The 17,538-nt window shown below is 42.6% G+C and overlaps 1 protein-coding gene across 4 annotated transcripts in view; it reads left to right on the forward strand.

Moving 5' to 3' along the window:
- Positions 1-17,538, forward strand: part of LOC147750899 (src substrate cortactin-like) — a 144,394-nt gene that overhangs the window by 124,139 nt on the left and 2,717 nt on the right. For 3 of the 4 annotated variants that reach the window (XM_086918702.1, XM_086918712.1, XM_086918721.1), the window contains exons 13-15: positions 2,320-2,454; positions 5,682-5,964; positions 14,152-14,220. In XM_086918702.1, coding sequence (XP_086774828.1) covers positions 2,320-2,454; positions 5,682-5,964; positions 14,152-14,220 — 487 coding nt within the window. The remainder of the gene's footprint in view (positions 1-2,319; positions 2,455-5,681; positions 5,965-14,151; positions 14,221-17,538) is intronic. The other variant, XM_086918730.1, reaches the window with a different exon arrangement.

A 17,538-nucleotide genomic window follows, 5' to 3' on the forward strand; every position in this document is an offset into this window, starting at 1 on the left:
GCACAAACCTCTCCATTTTGCATATTTTGTACTTCTAGAGTTGAGTCTGCGCCCACTTTTTATTTGAATGCCCGGCCTACAAAACTCCAAGGTCTTTGTGGCTAAAGCCCTTATGCAGGGAGCTGCGTACCAGACACCATATAGTCGCTTTGCGAATCTTGAGGTCGGATACCCGGCCCCTGTATGTTTGTGGTATTGTCAAATACCTTGGCTGGGCTTCGTCAATCAGATGTAAAAGGCTAATACTCATTGTTTAATTGCGGTCATGTATTGGACCTTCTTATCTAATTTATTGGAAAGTGTATCATTTTTATTTATTTGATTAGCCATTGGATTTTAACTAACATGGTTTTACTTTGCTGTTTTGTGTAATGCTTTTATGATATTTTTATTCTCGAAATAAAGCTGATTGACTTGACTTGACTTTAACTGATGCATCATGGAGTGAAATGGCCCTTCGCTCACTTGAAATCTCCTGTTAGTTAAGAAGGATGATAGCCACTTTAAACTAATGGCAACTTCTTCCAGCCTATGAAGAAGTAGAGGGTAAGAGACTATGTCAAAGGCTGCGCTTAAGTCAAGAAGAATGAGTGCAGCAGATCCACCCTGATCCAAGACTTGTTATAGGTCCTCTGTGATTATTAATAATGCAGCCTCCATGCCGCAGTTCCATGAAAACCAGTTTGCATAGGATGCAGAATGTTATTCTTTTTCAGGAATTCAAAGATATATATATTAATCGCCTTCTTCAAAACTTTACCAACACCTGGAAGCCATGAGAAACGTCTATAGTTATGTGTCTATTCTGGGATTAACGCAGTTTTAAAAAAAATAATGCGTATAGTAGCATGATTCCATGCATCCAGGCAGGCATACGCAGGCAGCAGTGGGACTCCTTCAAAGGTCATGGCTCACAGTAAAAGCTAAAAAGTGCCTTCTAAATCTTCAGCAGATTCAGCCTTTTCTGAGAACAGAGTTGAAATCCGTCGCATGCAAAATCTACCCAAGCCAACAGAGGTTGATGGCTCTTTTTCAGATACCACGCCCTTTAAGTGTGAGAAATGTAAGGGTGATGGCTCACTACTTAGCCATAGCACCTTACACACAACTACATATTCGCCCACTACATCAGTATCTAGCCAAGTAGTGGTCACAAGTGTTGGTGGAACAGAGAGTTCAGCACAGTCTCAAACGATGAAATGATAAAAATGGGTCACTAGCTGGCCATTTCTGGACCCTCAGCCACAGCTGACCATCACCACAGATGCCTCACTCACGGGGCGGAGAGCACGATGGGGCTATTCAGGGTACTTGTATGGAAGAATATACAAAATAATCACACTAGTTTCCTTTAACTGGTAACAGTATAATTGGTGCTCAGAGAGTTTCAAAACAGACATGTTGAAAACAGACAGCCTGACCACCACGTATCACATTCAGAAATAAAAGGGTACTCACCTCAGCACACTGCCTTATCCCAAACAATCTAGTACAGGATCATTTACAATCAAATATAGCCTCCTCCAGCAACAGGTATAGATATGGCTCTTATTATTTCTTTCGGGCGGTTGACAAAGTCTGCAAATGACTGAAGAATGCCACAGTGGCCTCCTCATCCTACATCAGCTTATCTGTCACCTTTTCCCCAAAATTTACAAGTCATCCTGCATTCCTAGAAATCTGGAAAAGCTCACTCCAAACATTCTTTTCTCTTAGTTGTGTGCCCCTCCAGCATCAAATGTGTGCAATACTGCTTGCACTAGGTTTACTCCAGGAGTTTAGGTTGAGTATAAGTATTTGAACTTGGCATTCCTTGGTGCTTCTCGGTAACAACTATGCCCTCAGTCCGATTCTCCACCAACTGTGATTTCTACCTGCAAGTATCCACTCCTGATCCGACATGATCTGCCTGTATGTAAGCATATAACAGTTTGGTCTTTCTTATGATGCAGCAGACCCGAAATTGAGGATATTGAGTCTTTCAACACCGCACAGTCCGGCTAACCCTTACTACTAGGGCAGTTCTGAGCATATCCAACATGCCTTCCGATGCTAGCATGGTACACGTCTATGGTGAGTATCCTGCAGCACCTCAGCAGAGTCTGGAGTCCTATAGCAGAGTGGGTCCAGTGAGGAGAAAATACACATATGTAATTATAGAGGATAGAAGAGCACCTTAGATACCCTACTCCCTTATTCCAAATCCTACATTTATACAACAATGTTTAGTGTTTGGGAGGTTACATTGATTCCAGTGCTAAAGAAGCACTCACTGGGGTTCAAAAAAGACTAATCGTCATCTTCACATTTGCTTTAAAGGCGGAGGAACCTGCTGAGGAGCCTGAGGAGAAGCCAAGCCCTAGAGCTCCAGTTCCACTTCCATCTATCACACCGAGAATTACCAAGGAGTTACCGAAGCCCCCTGTAGTAGTGGAAAGTGAACCCACCAGAGAGGTGTGTATGTATGCCCATGTATTCATGCAATGTGTGTTGATGTCTGCCCATGTTTATGTCATTCGGCCCATTTGTGAGTGTGTGTGTGAGCTTCTTTATGTCGTCAAACATGTAATTGCATATATGTGTGTGCAGTTGTGTGGACTGCGGTATGCTCGTATGTGTTATTCTCTCCTGATCTTAGTTTGTAGGGCTCAGGGATGGGCAGTGTTTAGGGTGGGTGACAAGGAGTTTGTTTTTAGGGCTTTGAAATGGGTAGTGTATAAGGGTGATTAGGGTTTTTATTAGGGATAAGAGAATTATAGTTTAACATAATAAATTAAAAGTAACATTAATTTAGTTTAGAAAAATATTTGGCTCATTAAAAGCTATAATTAAATTTTAATTAAAAAATGACATTAAATATTGTAAAATGTTATTAATAAAGCTATATACGTAAATGTACACATAGATGACTAGACCCATCTAAAGCTAAATACAACTGTCTCCGTTATGCACACTATAATATCTATGAAGTAATTTCTCAAATAATCCCATAGTCCAATAGTTACTCATAGACTTCTTTATTCAATGATCTTGCTCTTAGCCAAGCAGTAGTTCCATTCTAGTCAATCATGTTCCAGCCAACACGTGTTTGGTCAACTGGCTTCATCAGGTTCTCAGATGCTGAATATGAGCACTGCTCCGTGAATACACACGTATGACCTCTGGGATCTGTAATGAGTTAATTTGGGAGTAGGGCAAATTTCGAAATCGCTCCAAATCCAGTGGTGGTGACAAGGATCTGGGGTGGTTGTAGGGTAAAGAAAAACACTGACCTGTAATTTTGTCTCTCCTGGTCCGATTGGAACAGGAAGCGGGAGGCTGGCCAAACATTCATGTGTACTTTCAGCGTGCCCACCACTCCTCCCTCTGCTCCCCCCTGCTCCTGTGTGAGAAGCCCAGTCCCTCTGCTTTGCAGCAGTGTAAAAAAGGAAAAATAAAATGATAATAACATAATGGTATTATCTTTTTATTTTTTCCTGCTGCTGCAGTTTTGTGGGCGGGGCGGAACTGGACTGCTCACACAGAAGCAAGCTGAAATCATTCAATCAATACTTTTTCATAAGATCAAGTATTTAGTTCTCAATCTTTTTATGATGTTTCTTAACTTCATATTATTCAAATACATTTCAAAACACATTTTTTCATATTAATCATACCACATATATGTATGAGGCCAATGAAACCATTTGACTGGTGTAATGTAACATGGATTTGTGCATTTTTGTTCATGGTGGATATATATTTAAATATGTTGAATGTTTTCATCCATATTTTGGTTTGAAATTATTATATATTACAGAATGCTGCAGAAATGTGCCTCATTCATATGTGGGCCAATTAATATGAAAAGGTGTCTTTGAAATGTCTTTTAATAATTTGAAGTTCAGATAAATCATAATGATTGAGTCAATTAAATTACTTGATCTTATGAAAAAGTATTGATTGAATGATTTCCGCTTCAGAATATTGCAAGTTTTTTTACTTTTAGAAATTTGGCATTGCCTTGTTCTACCCATTTGGTGCCTTCAGCCTGTGCCCTGGGTCACATGACTGTGAATAGGTGGCAGTTGGCCTATGAGTATTTGTACTGGAGTTTGAGACAAATGGAGACTAGTTGTGGGCAGGTTGGGCCATCTTGCCAGGATGGGCGGGACAGAACTGTTTCCTACCCCACTTAAATTTCAAAGGGCTGCCTGCAACACACTCACAAAGGAACTTGACAACAGCCTATTGTCACCCTAGAGTACTTTGAACTTCTGCAGGGGAAGGAAGGACATTGCAGACCCAGATGTGTGGGTAACTGGCATCAGGTATACATAGTGGAACTTCAGATCAACTCTTCAGTACACTCCTGAACCTGCAGAGGACCCTGCGAAGGACTGCCTTGTACTCCTGAGAACTGCCCTGCTTCTTGAGGCCTGCTGTGTACCTTGGAAGGACTGTCATGCTACTTAAAGCTTGTTGGGTACAGGACTGATCTGTCGCTTGAGACCTGCCTTAATGCTTGATCACAGGACTACCAATGTGACTCCAAGGGCTAGTCGATTGGCCTCCTGTGTAAGCTACAGGATATAATAAACTCCAGAGTCGTTGAACTCTGCACCTGCCATCTGCTTGGATTAAATCCTGACCCCTCAAATGTTGTCCATCTAGTCTCAGACCTTTGGAAGTGGGGCTAACGGTGCTCCTCCAGCCCAAACATAAAACTTGCGACTTAAAAAACATTCACAAGAAACTGGCCTGAGATCACCCTGAGATGCCTCCCCAGTAAGCCTGACTTTGCGGAAGCTCCGATTACGTTATTCTCCACAGCAACAAATCCTGTTCGGCTGGACCTCCAAGCAATGGTATCTGGCCTCATAGAACCCTCATTGGCCACAGCCAGCAGCTTCGTCCTGCTGGAAATTGTCGACTTCCAAAAAAGTTACAAATTCTGAACGTAGAAATCTTTACTGTGGCTCCATCCAGTGGCTCCCTGACCGTCAGACCTTCTCCTAGGACACCGCCAGCTGCCTTACCCTGCTGAACTTTACCTTTTAAAAACCTTCCCTTTAAATTTCCTTGAAGCCTGATGGTAAGCAGAGACCAGTCCCAATCTACCTCTTGTCGCCGAAACACGCTCCATTGCAGTCGGTCTTAACTTTTGACTTTGCCCCGGTCTCGTGTGACCAGATAACCATAGTTGGCACTTTGATCTTTTAAACAATATTTTTTTTTTTACTTAAAGCTTTAAAAATTCATCACTCCTGTTCTATTGATTGGATTAAATTCATGTTGGACTCATTTTATTTCTCAAAGTTTACTCTAGTTTTCTCCATTGGTGTGTGCTTTTTCTTGTGTTGTGTTTTCAACTTATTACTGATTGTATACTTTTCACACTACTGCTAAGTTAGCCTGACTGCTCTTGTGCCAAGCTTCCAGAGGGTTAAGCACAGGTTATTTTAGTGAGTTTTTTGGTTCATTCTACCTAGGAATGCGGTTGTTGCTTGAAATGGGTTTACAACTTCCTCAATCAATAACCCAATTTCTAACACTGTGCTTTATAGGAGGAATATATTGTTATTTGTTTAGGCATGTTGTAAGTGTGTGCAGTGCAGTGCCACAGCTAGCACTGTGAGCATTATTTTAAGAAAATAATGTAAGGTTCATGTTTCTTGTCATGACTTTTCTTTGTCTTTCAGCAGGAGGAGGAAGTTGAGTACGAAGAGCCTCCTGGACTTCCCGCCAGACCCAGCGACATGGATGATGACTATGAAGATTGTGAAGTAATTCCGAGGGAGGCCCCACCACCTCTCCCTGACAAAGTTGATGTAGATGAAGATTATGAGAATATGCCAGATCTGCCAGTGAAGAACGAGCCTGTGTACGATGTGGGGGATGTACATGAGGTAGACTATGAGGAAGTGCCAGATCGTCCTCCTGCCAGGGGTTATGAAGCCAAAGCTCCCCAAGGTGGGGTCACAGGTGAGCCACGGGTATGGAGACAGTAAGAATATGCACACGCGAAGTACTAACCAGACAGGCCTTGTAGGATGCAGGCAGTGTCTGTCTGTGACATAAAATAGGTTCAGGTACCAAAACATTGGCCCAATACAAAAAATGATCTTTGTTGGTAAATCGTGGTCGCTTGGATCTTTCTGACATATGCTCGTAATGGTCTTTGAAGGTTGTGGAAATTCAATGTTTCGGATCGTTAGGAAGAGGTACAACTGAATTGGTAACAACATTCAGCACCTTGTCTCTCTTTCTCGCCACACCGGCATACATGAATCTTGTTTATTACAAAGTTGAAGCATATTTATTCCCACCCTTTCTGGCCCAGCTCCAGTTTTCTCTCTCTCATGACAGACATAGGAGGCTTTCATGTTGGTAAGCGGGTAAGGATGCTACTGGTTATATGTGTACCCTCAGCTTGGTGGCCAGTTAACTGGGAGGTGACTTGTGGCTTATTTATTACATGGTTTTGACCCCAGGTGTTACGTGATTTTGACTATAGAAGGAGTGTCTGGATGTAATCCCAGGCAAAACAATGGTGTTGGAAAAGGCCAAAGGGATTGGGGTGTGCCTAATTCTGTTAGGGTTGGTTACTAAGTGCTTCTCATCGCACAATGCTGCTGTGGTTGATGTCCTTCTAGATGGCTGTGTGGTTGCAGAGGTGGTGAGCGGTGGAAAAGCAAAACAATTCCGTTCATGATTGGAAGGTAGATATCCTCTGCAAAATCCTTTTTGATAATTATTATACTAGTCCTTGGAAAGAAGTTGTTTGGGTCAAAATGGGATGACGTGGCAACAACAAAGATGCCCTCATGTTCAAAGTTGTGTTTAATTCTGTCCTTTTAAAATTGCTGGAATCCAGATTAGAGGATTCCAACACCACAGACATCCATTAGGGAGACCAAAGGAGCAGCTAGTTCTTCTAGCTAAATGAAGTTATGCTTTCTAGCATCCTCTGGGAAGCCTTTTCAAGCGTCAGCAGCACTGACTAAAGGCTCTGTGGCATATCTTCTTCTGGGAGGCAGGATTCCCACTTTCAGCATACTTTATTTGGTGAAATTCAGTTGTCTATGGTGACCTCCGGACCAGCAATGAAGCTCCCTTCTATCGTCGGTTGAACTGTCTAGAAAGATGAAAGCACTCAGTGCCACCAAGCCAGGATAAAGCTCGGAGTTCTTACAGCTCCCATCGAATAAGAACTGGTAGCGGGGGCCAGAGTTAGAGCATGAACTGATAGCAATGCCAGGCCAGGAGGAGGAAGGAACCCTACAAATCTTCCCAGCCAAGGCAATGTCGTTGACCGCCAGTACTTTTACTGGCCCCATGACACTTCTGACCCTGCTCTATTTATTTTCAGTAAGGAATCTGAGGTCTTTTGCACCTGATTCTGATCCAGCAATGACTCAAAGAATTAGCAAATTAATGATCGATAAAATTGTAGTCAATAATCTGGGTAGCAGACAGCTCAGTGATTGATTACAGCTCGCTGTTCAAGTGGCCGGCCTTAACTAAAGAAAGAGCTGAAAGCCATACAGCTATGCGGAGGAAGGAACCCTGAATCTGCCCAAAACATGACACTGCCTACCTACCTGTGCAGTAAGTTACCCACCCCCTGGGACAATGCAGTGCCTCATAGAGAGGATGTATTTATAGTGTTATCCAACAATGATCCATGGCAGTCACCAATAAAGATTGTTTTTGTTATTGAGAACCCATGAATAGTGGTTAGCAGCATCATTTAACCCTTAAACAGGAGTGGTGCATGGGGTAAATTTGCTGTGCAGATACAGTTACGCAGTTACAATTATTCACTACCAGTATTGGGCGAAGGCCGAGGTTCGCTTGTTAAGTGCCACCCACCATTTTCCACAAAGAACACCAGGCATAGCAGAGCACGCAGACGGCAACAGTTGATGTTAGTCCAGACCATGGTTCAAATGATCAAGTGGTGGTGCTGGAGCAGCTGATTGGAAGATGAGCCACGAGCTCGCCAACAGGCGAAGCAACACGGGGCCTACCCGTGGGCCTAAGGAAACCAATTGGCTCATGGGGTGGGTATTAACATGCAGTGACATGCGACCCATGGATATATGGGCCGCATTGGAGGAAGGAAGGTGGCTAGGATGCAAGCGAGAGCAGTTTTGGGATTTTGTTAAATGTTTCGTATCTTGGCACCATCCTCCCCCAAAAATTATGTGGCTGAGACATTGATGACTGCCCTGGGCTCAGATGCAGTGCACCGTGGCAGCAGCATCTACTGATTTTGCAGTATAAGAGAGCAGGTTCGGTGCTTCCACAGCCGACCCACAAGACCAAAAAAAGAAGGCAAACAGGACAAGAAAACCGGCCCAAACCCTGGGCTGCAAAGACTGCCCAACTGTTAGTGCCGGATTACCCGAATGGCTATTTCACGTTTAATACAGGGAAGGGACAGACAACCTGAAGAAGATACTGACTGAGGGCTTCATGAGTGAAATGAGGTCGTGTAAAGGGAATGACAAGGTGAAACCGGTGTGTTACACCACTGTACAAAGAGGCCTGGTGAGCCACAAGAAAGGGCCTATGATGCTTCATGGAGGGGAAGAGCAGGTTGCAAGAAGTAGGATATATTCTGCTTTCTCAGGGCACCCAGCAGATCATGGGGGTTGAACATATTGGCCCCGGGATGGTCATTTGCAAGGTGGAGAGGATGCAATAATGTCAGTGGTGCTGGAACAGTGACTGTGCTGGCCATCGGTGTCACCTCGCTGAAGCCGTAAGAAGTGAGAATAAACTAAATGTTTCTTAGGGCGCAAGTGTACCTTATACGGCGAACCTCGCATTGGGAGAGTCTGGGAGAGTAGCGGTGTCCAGCGGTGCATTATGTAGTGCTCTGTCACAATATACTGCTAAATTGTAGTGCGGTAGGGTATTGTGACTCATAGAGAGCACATTCTTCAGTAATATGACTTCCTTGTGCAAAGAAATCACCAGAAATATCTACTAACTACTAACCGCCAACTCTGTTTTGATTGGGGAAGAACAATGTCTCAATGACTTTTCGCAACGTCTGATGGTATGTATTAATGACAGACCTGGGAAACTGTGTTGTCTGAAAACACAAATTAGCATCGTGGTGCGGGGCTTTCCACTTCCAAGCAAACTAGTTATATACCAAACTCCACCATCGGTTCTCACAAATATGTGAAATATGAAATCGGTTTCAATCTGATTGCAGTTTGCTGTTCTTTGCCTAGGTTGCTGTTCTTTGCCTGTTGGGGTTAGGGTGGCCCATCATGATTTAGTTTGAGACCATTAGAAAATGTATGGTGTCTCAGGGAAGTATTTCTCTTTTCTTCCTCGTGCTCTCTGTTTTTCTCCCTCTCTCCATCTTTCTGCTATTGCCGCATAGAATGTGAAACAGTGCGTAATTATGTTGGTGGAGGTGTAATTGATTCTTAGTTATAGCTACCCAGTCTCCCTTCAGTCTGCACAGAAATTCCCACAAACATAAACAAAACACAACTGGTAGTGACCTCAAGAACACACCAAGTACTTTTCCAAATGTCCCAACTCTAGAGAAATATTTTGTGCCTGGTTTGTGTACTTTTACAGACAGCCTTGTTCGAAACAGAGCCACGTCACATGTAGTGAACACCCCAAGTACTGTGCCAGAAAAAGTAAACCCATCAAGAAGGAAGAGTTTCAGTCAAATAACTATCCACAAGGATACATCCTTCATCAGTAGAACCGTGTGCTCAGGAGAGGCAATATGAGTATAAACGGGGAAAGCCCTAAACACTCAGGACCTGGGTCAGTGGGTCAGTATAAGTAAGGATTGGTCTGAGTTGAACCAGTACCAAATAATTTACAACAAACACACTCACCATAGAATTTGAAGGAAAAAGTGACTTACTCATTTATAAACATTTTGGCATTATTTAATCATGCACAGTCAGATTACATCAAGAAGCGGAAAAATTTCAGAAGCATATTGTAGTATCAACATGTACTCAAAGCAATACATAAGATATTCATCGGACGTGCTCTCAGAGAAAAGGAAGGGAGAGTGAGTGATTGAGTGAAAGGGACAGGGTAAAGGTGTGGTGACACAGTGGTTACATCCAAATTAACACTTGAAAAACCTCTACTAGCAAGTTAATGAGCAAAGGTTCCCAAAGTCACATCACACATAGGGAACACGAGTCCATCGTTTAGTTGGTTCCTATGGTGTGTAAGTGAAGGCGTAGTTCTACGTTTCGACCCCTGGTTACGCTATAGGGCTAGTTCAGAGCCTCATGGTGGGGTCTTCATCAGGAAGAGAAAGGGAGAGCCTACAAAATAATTGTAAAATAAGATTCAGTATATTGTGTGGTGAGATAGGTGATGACAGGAGAGGCAATAGGCCCTAGTGACGCTGTGAGAGGTAGTACAATCCCTTAATACTGAGTAACAGATCTCAGCTTCTTGGAACAGTGGGTTCTGTGCAGAGCCCAGAGCCGAGCAAGCAGTTTACTAGCCTTATCATGCCGTGCTCTCTGACTAGAGTTGCTTCATTTCTCCATGTTTGGCAATATACCGCAATCCCATTCATCTTCTTCATTTTTTTATTTTTGGAAATCATTGGTTGGTTTGTTAGCAAACAAAAAATGTTACTCTCAGAATGCACATATTTGTTAAATATAAGCACAGCTCGGGAATACTGGGCCCTGCTGATCTGAAGAGACCTGACAAGCCCTTCACTTACACCACAGAACCTAGGCAGAGTCGTCAATGGTTAAATCAGGTTAGCAGCCCTGAGCCCATACCGAGCAGCACCCCGGCCCTGTGTCTCCACTGCACCCTAGTCAGAGTTATACCTGAACCTGTGGACAGGGTGGTGCAGACACCTGTTTGAATGTGAACTGAACCCAGACTACCACTTACCAACTCCCCGAGCCTCCACATCACAGCGGAGTCGTGGCATATGTATTTTAATTAGATAAAGTAACTATTTAAGGTACTATCTGTACTTGAAGATTTACAATTATATTTATTATAATTGTGAACTGAATATATACTCATTAGCTGACGGGACTGTTTCTCTGGCCAATAGACTCCCGAGTTAGTACTACCGGGTGAAAATGAGGCACGACATATTGTAAAAGTCTCACCGAGTGATTTTGCACATTTGCATCTGTGCAGTCAGCACCATTGTTTTGCTGGTAGCAAAGTGCATATTTTTAGCTTTCTGTGTTGAAGATTTAGTCGATATTGGGAAACTCCTTTGCAAAAGCCAACCTACCACTAAATGTGTATAATTTATGGGCATTCATAGAACGCTTTCCATGCCCCTGGTGAGGCCTAAAGTGCAAATATGCACACAAGTAATATATGTTTTTTAATTTTCATCTTTGCATATGTTGATGTATCCAGGGCTTTTTAATAAGTGCCATTGTGTAATATAAAGGGCCTGTATCACAATAATACAGGAGGCTTGCTTTTCGTGTCACCAAATGCTGTGATTACTTTGCTTTTACTATTTTTCTTTTCAAATGAAAATAAAAAGTATATTAAAAACGTATAATTAATATGCTACACAGGTAAAATGAATATGTCATGGTTTATTTAAAGGATTAAAAGATAATGTGTCCCATTTGTATTTACACAGCTGTTGAGATATACTGAAGTGCACAAAAGAAGCAGATGCTTTTATTTATGTGCTCACTTAGTTTTCAGCGAAATTAAAGTCAACTAAAGATTTCTAATTTAGAAGAAAGAATTAGCAATTTATTGAATGCATTTGGCTGACACCTTGCCCTCGGTTTTTCAACAAGCAGCAAGTGCTACACAAAACACTTCAAAGTGCTTTTTATGACTGATTCTCATTTAATATATGGGGTGGCGTAACACCTCCCGCACCCCTAGTTCCAGCACCTCTGGATATTGTCGCCAGAGGAGACGTTTTTGAAAGCAAATAGAAGGTTAACAGGATCAATCACAGACATGGCTCTAGAAAAGAGCGAGAGCATGCTGCCTTCAGGAGAGACCACAGCTCCTCTGTGCAAGTCGCCACACCGCCCATTCGGAAGGTCCATGTCTCAGCAGTGGGTAGAATAGTATGTCCACTGTTGGTGATTCCTCTTGTGTGGGGAATAAATTCCAGTGTGTGAGAGGGGCCATACCTCCGTTTCAAGGGTTCACATGTAGTCTGTGGTTGGAACCACACTACATTTTGTAAGAGTGTCCACTAGTCCTCTGTGGGAGGAGCCATATGACGTCTTTGACAGTTCATACCTTCTGCCTGGGAGGGGGAACATGTCCTTAGTGAGGAATTTAGAGTAAAAAATCTTCCGTACAAGGGGAGTCCATTACTCTGATGTAGGAACCTTCTCTATGAGGGGAGATACAACACATCACCTCCTCTATAACAGAGTCCATATCTCCTTAGTGGAAGTGGCCATTCTTCCCCTGGTGGTGACCACACCACTAATGTGTAAGAGGTCATATTTCCTCTGTAGGTGGAACATTCTTTTCCTCTATTGCTGGATGAATGGCCTATTTGTAGGGTGGGCTGTCCTTCCTCTTTAACAAAGACTATATTCCTTAAATGCGAGAACCATTCCTCCTCTTGAGAATATTTCATATCGCCTCATTGGAAGGGATTGTAACTTGTTGATGGAAAGATCATGATTTCAAAGTGTCTCCTCTGGGAGTGTCCAAGCTCCCTGTTGGATGGGGTCTTGGCTCCTCTATAAAGATGATGACTCCTCTGTAGAAGGTCAGTGGCCTCCCTCTGTGAGAGTTCTGACTTTCCTCTTGGATCTTCTTTTAAAGACACAGCACCCCCTCTACGAGTGGGACATCAACTGCATGTGTGCGACATCGGCTGTCCTCTGCCTGGACCATGTCTTCTTTCAGGTAGTGGCTACTTGTCTTCTCTGGAAGGGGCCATGATCTGTCTGGATTATTCCGTAAGCCAATTCCAATCTGATGTTCCCAAAGTTGACAGTCTCTGACCCTTTAATAATCGCTCTGGGAGGTTTCCTGAACCAGTTCTTAAATTGTAAAGCAAATTGTATTTCTACACGCTGCTGTGCACATGGCACCAATATATTGATTTGCTGGATGAACTGCAAGTGCACCAGCACATCAGGAGTCTCAAGTTTGTAAAAGGATAAAAGCTAAATAATTTACAGACTAAACAAAAATAACATATGTAGAAATAGATCAACATAAAAACAGCATAGTCTTTACAGGGTTGTAGATTGGGAAACAGACAGCACCTTTGTAAAAGGTTAACTTAGTTTTAGAGATAACCCAACATATTTTGTGTTGGTCATATTCCCAAGAGATGAATCACATCAACTGGCTTTATTTAGATGTGAGCAGATAACCTCGTGTAAGATGGATGTGGGTGGGACATGCCTTGTTTGACCGCATACTGTGGAGCTTTTCTCCTGTGTGGCAGACACCACTGTGAATCACACACTTCTCCCTCAGTCAGCTATACAGTCAGGGGACCCCTTGAAATCAGGAGTGGTATCCCATCTGGGAGAAACAAGACTGAATATGGGAGGTAATTTTCCCTCTCCAAAGAATCATTCATTTTGATGCTGAATCCCCAGCTTTAAGCAGATGGACTGACTGAATTTAAAAATTCTGCAGGCCTTTACACGGGCTGCTGAATTGCTAGGGAGTTTGGGCAGATCAGAAGCAACACAATATCAGGGAAGCACTCCGCAGCGATGCCCAGGCTACATTCATGCCACTCAGCAGAAAATCTCATGCCGGCCTATATTAAATGTCTTATACTATTCACCATGCTACCAGTAGCCTGGGAGCTTCAGGGCAGTTCTGCACACTATAGCCCAGAGCAGTAGGTACTGTGTAATCCCCCTAACTATAATCACACAGGCGGCTTTGAACCATGCAAGATCTCCACCCACACATTCACAGCAGTGGGCACCCTTAAGGATGGATCACCTTTGCATGCCTGCCAGAGGGCAGAGTTTGAGTGCGACATGAAAGTCAAATTAAGATGAGAATATGTGTAATGCCACCCTTAAATGTCCCAAATGTTCAGAGATTGTCTCACAGTGTATCACACAGCTAATGTGCCACTGTCTTGCCCTCTGCCTTGCCTGTCTATTTTACATGCTGAGTTAATCACCTCCTCTGATCTTTGCTTTGCCACAGAGGAAGAGAATATCTATGAGGGTACTGACGGTGGGTTATCGGCTGTAGCGCTCTACGATTACGAAGGAGGTAAGGACACTTCTTTGGATGCATGCTTCAGCCTGGGAGAGTTTGTGCGTGTGTCACGGTTGCATGCATATGTTCATCTACAGCTGCCTGGCTGGTGTCCACATTGTATATGTCTAATGGCTGTCTTCAGAATGATTCCTTTGGAACACTGTACACTAGCATGTGTGTGGGTGTGTACTGATGTGCAGCAATAGTGACCATCCTCGTCTCTTGTGTGTGTCCAAAGCTATGGGATCAAGGCATGCATAACCCCCATTACGAGTGGTCCAGTAACTTTCCATTCCTGTTTCTGCACCCATCGGTTTTATGAGTTTTACAGTTTTTATTCCACCGGTGTTACTTGGTGCGATAAATGATTCAAACCCCGGATATATTTCAGCAGGTCAAACTGCTGATATTCATTGGGGGGGAAATGGTTGGTAAATACCAAGACATTTTTGTTTTTAGCCGCCGAAATCTTAATGTTATGCTCCATATTAGGGGCAAAACTCATAATAGGCTATAAAAACTGCATGCGATATATTCCGTACACATTTGTGTCGGTTTTTATCGGGTGTCATAACTATTGTACATAAAAACAGTAGGGAGGGGCTGTGAGTGCTAGTGTCTTTTTTGTTTAAGTATTTGTTTTTTCTTTACATATCACAATGAGCTTATGTGTCTGTATAGTTGCTTTTTATCTACACACGTTTGAAGGTTTTAGAATATTAGTGCGTAGGTATTTTTGAGGATCTTTACATGCTTAAATAAGTCGTTTCTTTGTGTATCTGCCTTTTGTGCCTGTATGCTTGTATGCATCTTCATGTGTTTATTTGAGTGTATATTGCCATAGTTTTGTATGTTCCTGCATACATTAGGAATGGAAGTGTGTGTTTCACGTGCTTGTCTATGTGTACTATGTATGCCTGTTTTAGTATGTGGCTGCCTGCGTATTTTGTGTGGGTGCTTATTTGAAGGTGTGACCTTTGTGTGCTTGGGTATGTTTGTATTTATCGGTGCTGTGCCTGGTAATGTCAATCTATATTTCTTTCTATATTTTTTCGAGAATATGTGTGCATTCCTTTGTATGTGCATGTGTTTGTGTGTGTGTTAATCTGCATTTGTGTGTGCTTGTGTATCTCTAGCTTTATATTTTTGAATGACAATATGTACGTGATAGATGTGCTCACGTTTTCTGAGGGACACGACAATCCTACAAATCCTGCCTTAGACCAATTTACAATGTACTCTTCTTTGGGGAGTGCAAGATACACAGTAATGAAGGACTGTTATTTAAAAATGGCCGCCAGCCTGTGGAAAATGCTAATCTGAGGCAACAAACAGTAAAAATGGAACTGATATGTAAAATTTGTACTCTTCACTGGGTGCAGGATTAGTCCAATGGATTCAGGCTGCACCAAGGCTGCTCCCAGGTGCTCTTAAGGTGGAGCTGCTCCCAAGGGCCCACAAGGTGGAGCTGTTCCTATGGGTTCTTTAGGTGGAGCTGCTTCCAGGGTGTTTTAAGGTGGAGCTACCAAAGGCTTTTAAGGTGGAGTTGCACAGAACAGAAGATCTCAAAGTTGGAATGAATGAGGGCTTGACAGTGGTCCTTGTAGTACTGCAAATCTAAATCTAATTTTTCAGCTATTACTCCAGGGCAATATTTTACATAATTTCATAGCTCACCATTGCTATCGTAGGATGTGATTAATGGTATGCATTCCAAAAGGAGCAGTCTGGTCAGAGGTGCTAGGTCATGTCTCCTCTGAACAAGACCAAAACCAATCTCCAGATGCGTTTTTGTCCTATTGGGTTATTTAAGTTATCAGTGATATGTCGCTTGAGTTTCTATGGTTAGCGGACAAAGGGTCACACTAGCCAAAATCACTTACAGTGGCTCAACTGAGAACAAAACTGTGGCTTAACACTTAGGCTTACAATTCTAAGTTGCTGGGCACATCTTGAGTGTAGACCAGAGGTTACCATATTTATTTAGCTCATTTGTGTGATTACATGGCCACCCTCAAATAAATAAATCCAAATGCACTGCCAAAAAGAGAAGAGAGCGGTTAAACTGCAAAGACCACCTCCTCTCTGAATTAGGCAATAGGCAGCACTTGACATGATACCGTCTCATTAGACCTCCTTGCTGAGGTGTAATGACCATCTCTTGACACAGTGAGCAAGGCTGTCCAAGTCAGGACACATCAGCTCTCCTACAGTTAGGGAGACTAAATACAGAAAAAGCATGGGAGCGTTATGATCAGCTCTTCTAAACTTTACATCCAGGGCTTTAAGTGGGCCGGGTCTCACCGGGTCTGAGCACTGGTAGTTTTTTTAAGGGGGCCTCGAAACGGGTCTCTGTTGGGCTCTGTTTTGTGCCCTGGCACAGGCGGTCCGTTTTTTTCCCCGGACTGCAGTGACAGCAGGCACATCAATGTGCGTGTGCTGAGCATTGTAGAGGGAAGGGAAAATATTTAAAGAGAGTCATTTTCTCTGTGGATTTCCCTTCTCGTTTTGAATCTTAGGAGCAGCAACATTGTCGTGGTATCACCACCAGGGCTTTAAGTGGAAGTGTTTTCAATATTATATACAAGCCATAGTTGCTGCTTATTTATCTTGTGCAACTACCAACCATTGACAAAGCAAATAGTCCTGACTTGTAGGTATGCTGTGACTTGTTGTATCATACATATATGTGGACGCAATGACAGGAACAGCAAAATACAAGTCAGGCTGCACACTGTGCTAAACACAGTTTTTTAGCTTATGTGTTTTTAAACCCCACTCTTAAATACATTGGCACGCTCCTATGAGAGACCCCCCAGTTTTTTCATCCCACTTAAAGCCCAGCTTACATCCTTATTTTATTAATGAGAATGAGCGGTCACTATACCTCTTTACCAAAAACAGGTCTGGAGCCAGACAAGGACTAAGTTGCCACTGTTGAGCTCAGAAAGTGCTGCAAACGGCCAACTATGTGAAAGGATCCTCAAAAGGGAATTAGTAGTACTTTATAGATCTTGAATGTCTACCTCACTGGACCTATCGTAAAGTAGCCCCCTCTTGAATTACAGATGTAGATTTAGTACCTTCTAAAATGTAGTTTAGGCATTACTCTAAAATGTTCTTTTCTGTCTTCCATGCTAGCCTTAATTCCCTAGAATACTATATGTTATCATTCTTTGAACAACCTAGAATGTTGAATTTCTGTTACAGAACAATTGTATCTAGTGCATTGTTAAAAATCATATTTAAATATTCCTGTTTAAACGTATAGAAACTATACTCTAAATTGGTTGTTAAAATACTTCTAAACAATGTCCTTCTTTTATATTT

Source organism: Lissotriton vulgaris, chromosome 1_1, assembly GCF_964263255.1.
Source record: "Lissotriton vulgaris chromosome 1_1, aLisVul1.2, whole genome shotgun sequence".
Classification (NCBI taxonomy): Eukaryota; Metazoa; Chordata; class Amphibia; order Caudata; family Salamandridae; genus Lissotriton; species Lissotriton vulgaris.